General features: G+C 54.1%; 1 protein-coding gene across 1 annotated transcript; it reads left to right on the forward strand.

Moving 5' to 3' along the window:
• The first annotated feature begins 2,142 nt into the window (after window positions 1–2,142).
• Window positions 2,143–4,142, forward strand: LOC101027155 (NAC domain-containing protein 48). Its single transcript, NM_001279678.2, has 3 exons — window positions 2,143–2,398; window positions 2,514–2,788; window positions 3,211–4,142. Exons 1-3 carry the CDS (start codon window positions 2,230–2,232, stop codon window positions 3,652–3,654), a joined length of 888 nt encoding a protein of 295 aa, NP_001266607.2. The 5' UTR covers window positions 2,143–2,229; the 3' UTR covers window positions 3,655–4,142.
• The last annotated feature ends 7,101 nt before the right edge of the window (window positions 4,143–11,243 follow it).

Below are 11,243 nucleotides of genomic sequence, written 5' to 3' on the forward strand. Positions count from 1 at the left end.
TCTTCGGACGGTCGGATGGTCGGATAATATCCGTACCATTTACACCCCTAGCCCGTAGTTACGGGTAGGGATGAAAACGGTCGGTAAACACTAAAATCGTTACCGTTTTCATATTTTTTATCGGAAACAAAATCGAAAACGGTAACTCCGGAAACAGAAACGATATCGGTATTTTGGAAACATTGGAAATGAAAGTTCGGTGAGGAAAATACACCGGTAACGGTCGAAATCTAAAATACGATCGGTAAACATATCAAACTTCACAATAAAACAAAATTGACAAAATATCACAAATACCACAAGTTCACAATTCATGATATAACAAGTTCACAATATAACAAGTTCACAAGGATCACAAATTTATAATATAAAAAGTTTACAAAGATCACAAGTTCACGATATAACAAGTTCACAGTATAACAAGTTCATAAAGATCACAAGTTCACAGACTCAAAGTTCACAATTCACAATATCCACTCGATTTAGTTGACATGGCATGCTTACTCATGAAATATTTTTTCCTCACATAAAGGATTTTTTCACAGCCTCACAGAAAACCCTAAAATGTAGTGTGTGAAAAAGACAGACTGTCGGCTCTCTATCATTATATATTACTAATACATAACATGTGCATAGAAAATGGTGGATTCGTTCGAGAGACCAAATCGTTAATCTCAACTACCTTCCAACACCATCTAATCCAAAAAAAAATCTTAAAGCGACCAAAAAATACAAAAATAAGTAATCCTTATCCAGAAATGTACAGGCGATGCGAAAAAATCACATGCTGGAAAATTCCGAAAAAATTTCCAAGACACAATTCCGGAAATTTCCGAGACACAAATCCGGTAATTTCCGACAAAAACCGGTAACCGATGGAAACGGTCGGTAAAACACCACGCCAATTTCGATACCGATTCCGATAGAAAATTCCGAAAACCGATTCCGTTTTCGAAAAATACCGTTACCGGTGAATCCGATCGAAAAATTTCGAAATCGGTTTCCGGAATTCCGAAAAATTCCGAAACCGTTTTCATCCCTAGTTACGGGTGGGTTCATGGCGAGCGGAGGGGTTGCAAGATTTCTAGGGCGCTCGGGTCGGTTGCAAGCTCCACGGTAATGGAGGCGTGACGGAGGCGATGTGGGGAGGGAGGTCGTGGGGAAATTCGGACGAGCGGAGGCGTGGCAGGTGTGGCATGGGGAGGGAGGTCGCAAGAGGAGGGCGCAGGGAGGCGGCATGGGGGGAGGCTGGGGATGAAGATGATGTGGGCCCAGAATGACGCGGGACAAAGAAGTGCGTATGATAACGGGTTGATTCGTAGAATTTCAGGCGGTATTTATAAAAATGACGCAGGACGACCGTTGAAACTGATACTTTAATATAGTATAGAAGAGATAGAGATTAGGATGGGTACAAGAAGACCACACGTACTCACATTTATTTTTTTTGTCACAGGCTGCCCTAATACATATCTCTATGATAAGCAAGCTAGGGATGCTAGCGTTAGCGTCTCCATTTGATTCCTATATAAATCTCCAATTATGGCTGTAGCAATTAATTTAATAAACACCCAACAATAGATCAAATCTCATAGCAAATCATAATCATGAATGCTCCAAAATCAGCTAGCTGGCTCTCCCTTATCTTCGTTTTTCCTCCTTCTCCTGCAATGAAAAGAAAAAAAAAAGAAAAGAAAAGAAAGCGACCGCTTGTGGTACTACGCACCTACCGCGCGCATAACTCATGGCCGCCTGCCCTCATCACCTCCGCGTCGCCGTCGACTCATCCTTATCCTCCCCATCACGCTCACCCCGCGCCCGCACCGCGCCATCCGTACTTTCCCGGCCGCCCCACCGCTGGCCGCCCCGACGTGTCGCGCCGCCACCGGAAGGTCCCGGGCCGTCGGGCGGGCAGAGCGCCTGCAGCGGTGGACCCACGCCACGCTGACGCGGGCGCGCGTCCGTCCAAGAAACCTGACGTAAGCAGTGACAGAATTGGCGCCGCCTCTCGGCGTCCACGTGTCGTGGTCAACCTGTCAGAGTGGGGCTCCGTGTGTGCGCTACCGCAGGGGCCCGGCGCACGGGCCACACGTGTCGCGGTCGACCGCGGCTATAAATGCCCGGCTCCGCACTCGGAACAAGTTTCAAGCTCTCCTCCCCTCTTCCTACCATTAGCAGTAGCCACAGCCAGAACACCAGCAGACAGCAGCATCAGCAGGGAGGAACACGATGAGCGGCGCCGGTCCGGATCTGCAGCTGCCACCGGGGTTCCGGTTCCACCCGACGGACGAGGAGCTGGTGATGCACTACCTCTGCCGCCGCTGCGCCGGCCTGCCCATCGCCGTCCCCATCATCGCCGAGATCGACCTCTACAAGTTCGACCCATGGCAGCTCCCAAGTACGTCCCGTCGTCCTCGGTCTTCTTGCAGCAGCAGTAGCAGCCGTGAACCAATTTCCTGTGCGGCCGTGACGATGGCGAGCTAATCGATCGATTGCTAACTCTCTGTGTGCAGGGATGGCGCTGTACGGCGAGAAGGAGTGGTACTTCTTCTCCCCGCGGGACCGCAAGTACCCGAACGGGTCCAGGCCCAACCGCGCCGCCGGGGCTGGGTACTGGAAGGCCACCGGCGCTGACAAGCCCGTGGGCACGCCCAAGCCGCTGGCCATCAAGAAGGCGCTCGTCTTCTACGCCGGCAAGGCGCCCAAGGGCGAGAAGACCAACTGGATCATGCACGAGTACCGCCTCGCCGACGTCGACCGCTCGGCGCGCAAGAAGAACAGCCTCAGGGTAAGAACAAGCGCTCCGCCGCCGTCCGTCCGTCCGTTGGCGTCGTCACCGTCCAAATCAAACAAAAAGAACTTGGCGATAATGTGTCGCTTTCGTAATGAACGCGGGGATAAGCGTGGCCCATGGTTTTGGGCCGCTGAATTTTTTTTACGTGGGCCATGCTAGGTGGGGTGGGGGGCTGCACCGTGCCCAATGATTCGACCGCGTCGCAGTCCTCCGCGCGCAAGTATTCGATGCCCATGGGTCATAGCGAACAGATCATTTTCGCCCGTCGCGCCCTGCGACGGCGACGGCGACGGAGAGCCAGTGGGGTCTCACTGGGATTAGACATCGAAATGACGCTTTGTGATTCTTTAGCTCATCCATTTCTCGTCAGCTGCACGGACGACAAACTAAGTTCTCTATTGTGTTGACGGGTGCAGTTGGATGACTGGGTCCTGTGCCGCATCTACAACAAGAAGGGCGGCGGGCTGGAGAAGGCGGCGGCGCCGGCGGCCGGCGGCGACCACAAGCCTGTGTTCGCCACGGCGGCGGTGAGCTCCCCGCCGGAGCAGAAGCCGTTCGTGGCGGCGGCGGGCGGGCTGCCCCCGGCGTTCCCGGAGCTGGCGGCGTACTACGACCGGCCGTCGGACTCGATGCCGCGGCTGCACGCGGACTACTCCAGCTGCTCGGAGCAGGTGCTGTCCCCGGAGCAGCTGGCGTGCGACCGGGAGGTGCAGAGCCAGCCCAAGATCAGCGAGTGGGAGCGGACCTTCGCCTCCGACCCCGTGAACCCCGCGGGCTCCATGCTCGACCCCGTCGTCGGCCACGCCGGCGGCGACCCGCTGCTGCAGGACATCCTCATGTACTGGGGCAAGCCGTTCTAGACGACACCGCCCATCATGTCCTGAGGGGAGGTGGGGGTGGCGAAGCATCCTCGGCTGCGGTTGGTTGGTTGATTGATCTGTCTTGGGCAGCGCAATGCAATGCAACCGCACGGTGTGGGCTTTGACTCAGGCGAGCCGCCATTGTTGACTTGCAAGGAGGATATAATATGAAACTATAGCTGGATTACATGGAGAGGCGGCAATGAGACCGTCTGGCCCCGCCGGAAGGGAGACGGAGACGGAGACGGATGGCGCAGTGCATCGGGTGTGGTGGATCGTGCGCGGCATGTGTGTGTGTGGCTGTACATATACATACTGTACATGATTGGTTCAGTGCAGGGTTTCTGTTCCTTCATTGATTAGTTATTATACTAATAAGTACTAGTAATTTTGTAAGGGCTTGTAGTTGCAGTCTCCGTACTGGTGGTAGGTAGTGCAGGCCATATTCGTCATCGCCAAGCTTCGAGTGTACTTACTCCTACAATATATATTTTACAGTATATATTGTAGCTGTGTTGGCTCTTCCGGAAAAAAAATGGAAGGGGAAAATAGGGATTATGTTATTTTGATTATTCTGCTGGTCTCGTCTGAAGTGCTACTGTTCGTCTGTATTCTGCTATATCGTCAGCACACCACTTGTAGAAAAAAAAAAGGAGAGGGGAAAACGTTTGAACCGTTGCACGACTGTGGCTCGCAATCGCAGCTATAGCACGGTTGCTGTATGCAGGAGTATACTTATCGACGAAGAAACGTTTCTGAACCGCATGTTGAAGGGGGTAAAAAAAACGTGCTGTGGCAGCAGGAAAAAGTCTGCCGAACACATTGGAAACCGCGAGACACTGAACACGTTGATAAACGATGGGAGAGATTACTCGGCACTCGGCAGGCAGCTGGTGGTCAATCCGCACGTGTGGAGGTAGGCAGGCAGCAAGGCGGCGACGGCGGTTGGCCAAGCTTGGGCTTCCACGTCCAGACGGGTTTGTCCTCGGGCCTATCGCCGCCTCTGCATGCCCGGCGAACTGTCAAATCTCATGTCTCTCCTGTGGGTGGGCTGTGGCAGTGGACGTGGAACAGCATCAAGAGTTAAGACTAGGTTTAGAAATAAACCGAGCCAAAGTTACAATCAAATATAGTACAGTGTCTAAAATCTTTGTCTTACTTTTGTACCAATCAGAGTACTCAATAAATTAAATTGATCAATCAGCTAGTCCAGTACTCAATAAATTAAATTGATCAATCAGCTAGTCCTCTGTCTCGAGCATAGAGCCAAAACATAAATTCTCTGTCTCGAGCATAGAGCCAAAACACAGTGTCTTTGTTAAGAGACGTGACTTGAGTTTTTTACATTTAATCCTTTCAGACACACCCAACGTGTCTAAAACATGTGTTTTACTATATTCGTTGTACCAATCAGAGCATTCAGTAAATTAAATTAACCAATCCAGCTAGTACTCTGTCTCGAGCATAGAGCAAAACACAGTGTCTTTATTAAGAGATATGTCTAGACTTTTTTTTACATTTACTCCTCTTAGACACATCCGAGATACAACTTGTCGGTGTTTGGACCATGGTCCCTTTACCAACTAGTAAATGTGCCGTGTGGCTGACTCTAGATGGTGTCCAAGGAGACACAAGCAGTTATCTTGGTTCGGGCAATACAAGGCCCTACTTCCAGTAGAGACGGATGATGCTTATATTACTCGGACCGTGGTGCCTGTAGTAGGGGTTTACAAGCATGGCGGGAGAGGGGAAGTCCCTAAGTCCCTAGAGATGATTGAGGCAAGTGCCAATAACTAAGACAAAGTGGAGGAGTGAGCGTTTGTCTGCGTGTGTTGTGGCTATCATCCCTGGAGGGACTACTGCCCTATTTATACACGAAGGGAGTGTCTGCAGTGAAGCCGAGTGCCGTATTCGAAGGAGGGACGCCCTAGCGTATGTAAGCCGACGTGACAGCGAACTATGTTGTTGACCCGGGCCTGCTAATTTCCCGTAGAGAGCCGAGGGAGAGATCGAGGGGTTGTCCATACGCCCAAGCCCCCGAGGGAGAGGTCGTCCATGTCGTAGTTGTTGTAACAGCGCCGGGGTATGGGCCAAAGGCTGCTTACGGGGTATGTCAACGTGCTGGCACATGATGATGTCGAGATTCCCTGCTACGCTTATCGAGATCAGAGCTACTGCTTGGTTGAGGCGGAAGTCTTCCCAAGGCGATGGCCGAGCCGTTCCCTGACGTGCGCTACAGCCGGACGGAGTGGCCGCCTGCGGGATTCGCAACATAGCTGATGGCCAAGGCCGAGCTCGAGCGAGGCGGAGAATTCGCTCGAGGGCCGAACTTGACGTCGGGCGAGGCGGAGAAATCGCCTGAAGGCTGGACCCGGGGTCGGGCGAGGCAGAGAGGTTGTGAACGCGGGCTGGATCCTACTTCGGGCGAGGCGGAGAGATTGCGCCCGAAGGCCAGTCCGCTCGGCTTGTCGTATTTGGCATCCCATCGAAGGGTGTCAGGCTGCGTGCGCACACTGTTGCGTAGACATAATCATGTTGTTGCGCCAGACGTGATCGCTGTCTTGTCCGCCACTATGCTCCGCTGCCGCAGCGTGGGTTGGCATACACATTAAATGCACATGTCCCTGCCTTTTTGGAGCTCTTGTCTTATCTGCCTGAGGCTGGCTCGGGCTAGACAGACTGCGCGGCGGCGATCTCGGGCGAGGCGGAGCCCTACTCGAGGTGGGAAACTCTCGGGGAGACATCTCGGGTTTTTATAGGTGGCTCGGTTGTCACCCCTCGGGGGTTTAGTCCTTATTTCTTTGAGTGCGTTTGTTAGGGGTATAACTCGGGTGTCCCTAATTATTGCCCCTGACAGTAGCCTCCGAGTATTTCAAGGAAGTACTTTTGGTACTTGTTTGGAGGCTCTGCTGCTCGCCCGTGAGTGTGCTGCTTTTTAAGAGGTAGGACGTGTTTGTTTTCTGATGGGTGCGCGCGAGCACACCCGTCGGGTGTAGCCCCCGAGGCCTCGAAGGAGTGGTTGACTCCTTCGAGGGCTTTTGTTCTCTGATAGGTCCCATTTGATCTGTGGTCAATCCGTGGGAACCTTTTGCGTGAATTGCGAGGGCAACCCCGAGCCTTTGCACGGAGTGATAGGTCGACCGAGGGATGTCTCGACTTTTGGTTCATACGCCCCTTCATCGCCTCTCTGTGAGGAGGAGGGGGGATGCGTCATGCTACCCTCGATGGGCAACGAGCATGACATTTCCATTGAGGTGTTAACGGGTGATCCGAGCGGGGGTCCGAGCTCCTTTCGATCGGAGTCAGCTTGAGGTTCGGAGACACGCCCCAAAAGGTACCTGCGGGTGATTCGCTTGGTCCCAGACCCGTTCGATGGGTCCAAGGGCTCGATGCCACCCTACGATGGGATATCATCATGAATCGCTCTCAGGGGTTTTGGATATATCTTAAGGTACCTCGGGTCACAACCCGAGCTAGGGCAATGTACGGGCGTACCTACAGTCATCCTTGACTCTGTGCTCTAGGGCGTTTTTGGAGCCCTTCCGGGGGTTTCGGATATCGCTCGTAACGCTTTGGAAGTCTCATGATAGACATGTTCCTATGTGCTTAATGACCATCATCCTTTAGCATGTGTCATGCCTCTAGCTTCGTTCTAGATCCTTGTAGAGGCGACATATAAACTCGGTGTCCATGTCAGCATTGGATATCATGGTGGGCACAATGACACCTTGACTTTAACAATGTTGTCCCTATTGGACCTCTTAAGGATCTCTTTCACAACACCCTAAGGAGGCAACTGTAGAACAATGGCAATAAGACATCACCAAATTTGTAGTCTTAGCCCAGATTGACCATGGGTCCGACTTTTTTGCTTTTTGGCCCTTTTTGAGAAAGATTTTCACAACTACGACCTTCCTGGTTTGAATTCAAAAAATAGACCTTTACCTCGGCGCCGTCATTATTGGCACCGAGGTCACACGTCTCGACGCCAATATAGATGGCACCAAAATCTAGTTTCCATCGCTGAGTTGGCGCTTACGTGTCAGGGGGTCGGTGCCATGAGCATTGGTGCCGACCACCATTTATTTACTCATATGACCGAGCTGCCTCCTGCTGGTATGGCAACTTTGCCATTGCTCTAGCTTCATTTTTTAATTTTCTATTTTACTATTTACTCCTGTACTGCTCGTCCATTTTCAATGGTGACTCTTGCTGCAAACTGTCCAGAGTAATCTGACGTGAGGTGCGGTCACGATGAGTGAAAGGATCATGATGCCTAAGAGGGGGTTGAATTGGGCTTTTCTAAAGATCAACACTAATTAAAACCTAAGCAAGAGCCCAACTTCACCCCAACAACTAGCACTAAGAGAATAATACTAGAAATACAATAATGCTAAGTCAATACTTCAAATACTTGCTAAACAAATACACAATGTAAAATGCTTGAATTAAGTGCGGAATATAAAGCAAGGTTTAGAAGACTCCTCCAATTTTTCCGAGGTATCGAAGAGTCGGCACTCTCCACTAGTCCTCATTGGAGCACCCGCACAAGGGTATCGCTCCCCCTTGGTCCTCGCAAGAACCAAGTGCTCACTACGAGATGATCCTTTGCTACTCCGGCGCGGTGGATCCCTCACGACCGCTTACAAACTTGAGTCGGGTCACCAACAAGATCTCCATGGTGATCACCGAGCTCCCAACGCCACCAAGTCGTCTAGGTGATGCCGATCACCAAGAGTAACAAGTCATAGACTTTCGCTTGACCAAGAGAAGCCTAATGCAAGTGGTGTGTGCTCTAGGTGGCTCTCGCTATCGCTAATGAGGTCCAAATGCGGGATTAAGATTCTCTAATCACCTCACTAGGCTTTTTAGGGCTTGCAATGCTCTACCAATGTGTAGGAGTAAATGTGGGCAGCAAGACAATCAATATGGTGGATGGAGGGGGTATAAATAGCCCTCACCCACCAACTAGCCGTTACTAGAATTTTCCTGCGCATGGGCGCACCGGACAGTCCGGTGCGCCACCGGTGCGCCAATGGTGCGCCACCGGTCGACTCCAACAGCTAGTTATGATAGTGTCGGCGTTTCTACCCTGGGGGTCCTTGGACCGACGAGTAAATTGTCGCTGCGTTTCCCAGCCCAGATGGGTCGGCGCGAGACAGAACACAAGGGGGAAAACAATAAGGGGAACCGCGGCTCGTGTTGTCCTGCGCCCAGGGCGGATGCGCTTGCAGTAGGGGGTTACAAGCGTTCGCGAGGGAGAGAGAGAGCCTGCTCGTCAGCCCGTCCTCCCGCGCGGCCACCCTCTCGTACGAGGGCCCTGGACCTTCCTTTTATAGACGTAAGGAGAGGGCCCAGGTGTACAATGGGGGGTGTAGCAGTGTGCTAACGTGTCTGGCAGAGAGGAGCCAGAGTCCTATGTACATGCCGACGTGGCTGTCGGAGAGGTGTTGGTGTCCTGTTCATGTGATGTCGTGGCCGTCGGAGGAGTGCTTAAACCCTGTAGAAGCACAGCTGTCGGGGCTGTCGGGACCTTGCTGACGTCTCCTTGCTTCCGTAGGGGGCTGAGCACCACCGTCGTCATGGAGCACGCGGGGTGTCATCATTACTTGTTTTACCGGGGCAAGCCAGATGGGACGCCGATCTTGTTCCCTGTAGCCTGAGCTAGCTAGGGGTAGGGTAATGATGTACCCCCATGCGACGTGGTTGGTCCGAGCACAAGGTCGAGCGAGGCGGAGGCTCCTCTGAGGTCGAGGCTGAGTCCGAGCCCTGGGGTCGGGCGAGGCGGAGATCGTCATCCGAGGTCGAGGTTGAGTCCGAGCCCTGGGGTCGGGCGAGGCGGAGACCGTCGTCCGAGGTCGAGGTTGAGTCCGAGCCCTGGGGTCGGCGCGAGGCGGAGTCCGAGCCCTAGGGTTGGGCGAGGCGGAGACCGTCTTCTGGGGTTGAGGTTGAGTCCGAGCCCTGGGGTCGGGCGAGGCGGAGACCGTCGTCCGAGGTCGAGGTTGAGTCCGAGCCCTGGGGTCGGGCGAGGCGGAGACCGTCTTCCGGGGTCGAGGTTGAGTCCGAGCCCTGGGGTCGGGCGAGGCGGAGCTTCCTATGGCGCCCGAGGCTGGACTTGGCTGCTGTCAGCCTCACCCTGGCGGGTGGCGCAGTAGTCGGAGCAGTGCAGGCGGCACTGTTTTCCTGTCAGGTTAGTCAGTGGAGGGGCGAAGTGACTGCGGTCACTTCGGCCTTATCGACTGAGGAGCGCGCGTCAGGATAAGGTGTCAGGCGATCCTTGCATTGAATGCTCCTGCGATACGGTCGGTTGGCGCGACGATCTGGCCAAGGTTGCTTCACTGCGAAGCCTGCCCGAGCTGGGCCTCGGGCGAGTCGAAGGTGCGCCCGTTACTTGAGGATGCCCTCGGGCGAGGCGTGAATCTGCCTTGGTCTACTGTTCCTGCCCGAGGCTAGGCTCGGGCGAGGCGAGATAGTGTCCCTTGAGTGGACGGAGCCTTGACCTGAATTGCTCCCATCAGGCCTTTGCAGCTTTGTGCTGATGGTGGTTACCAGCCGAGTTTAGGAGTCTTGGGGGTACCCCTAATTATGGTCCCCGACAGTAGCCCCCGAGCCTCAAAGGGAGTGTTGATACTCGCTTGGAGGCTTTGTCGCACTTTTTTGCAAGGGGACCGGCCTTTCTCGGTCACACTTTGTTCCGGTGGGTGCACGCGAGCGCACCCGCCGGGTGTAGCCCCCGAGGCCTCGGAGGAGTGGTTTGACTCCTCCAAGGTCTTAGTGCCTTTCGTGATGCCTCGGCCGGTCTGGTTGTTCCCTCATGCGATCTGATCGTAGTCCGGGTGCATGGTCAGGTTCCGAGTTCTCGGGCTGGTATGTTGACGCTGTCAATGGTTTGGTCGGAGCTGGGTTCGCGAGAGCAGCCCCCGAGCCTCTGCACAGGGCGAGAGGACGGTCAGGGACTGACTCGGCTTTTTTCATACGTCCCTTCGTCGCCTTTCCGCAAGGAGGAGGGGGGAAAGCGCCATGTTGCCCTCGGAGGGCGCCGAACATGGTGTCTCCAGTGAGTTGCTAACGGGTGATCCGAGTGGACGCCCGTGCCCCGTTCGATAAGGGTCGGCTAGTGGCCCAGAGGCGCGCTCCAAAAGTACCTGCAGGTGATTTGCCGGACCCGGTCCCGTTTGATAGGGTCCGAGGGCTCAATGCCTCCCTCTGATGGGATTCCGTTACAGAATCGCTCCAGCTAGTCTCGGAAATGTCCTAGGGTACCTCGGGAGCGTAGCCCGAGCCTCGGCCATGTATCGGACGTACCTAGAGTCATCCCTCGCTCTGCGTGTTCTGAGGCGGCTGTCGAACCCTTCGGGGGGCCAGCCTATGAACCCCTGATCAGTAGTGAGCGTGGAGCCTGAGTGGCCTGAGGCGGCTGTCGAACCCTTCCAGGGGCCAGCCTTCGAACCTCTGACCAGTAGTGGGCGCGGAGCCCGAGTGCTCTAAGGCGGCTGTCGAACCCTTCCGAGGGGCCAGCCTTTGATCCTCTGATCAGTAGGAGGGCTCGGGGCCCGCTTCCTTCGCAGAGAAGGATCCCTTTCGGAGTA

Source organism: Zea mays, chromosome 3, assembly GCF_902167145.1.
Source record: "Zea mays cultivar B73 chromosome 3, Zm-B73-REFERENCE-NAM-5.0, whole genome shotgun sequence".
NCBI classification, from domain to species: Eukaryota; Viridiplantae; Streptophyta; class Magnoliopsida; order Poales; family Poaceae; genus Zea; species Zea mays.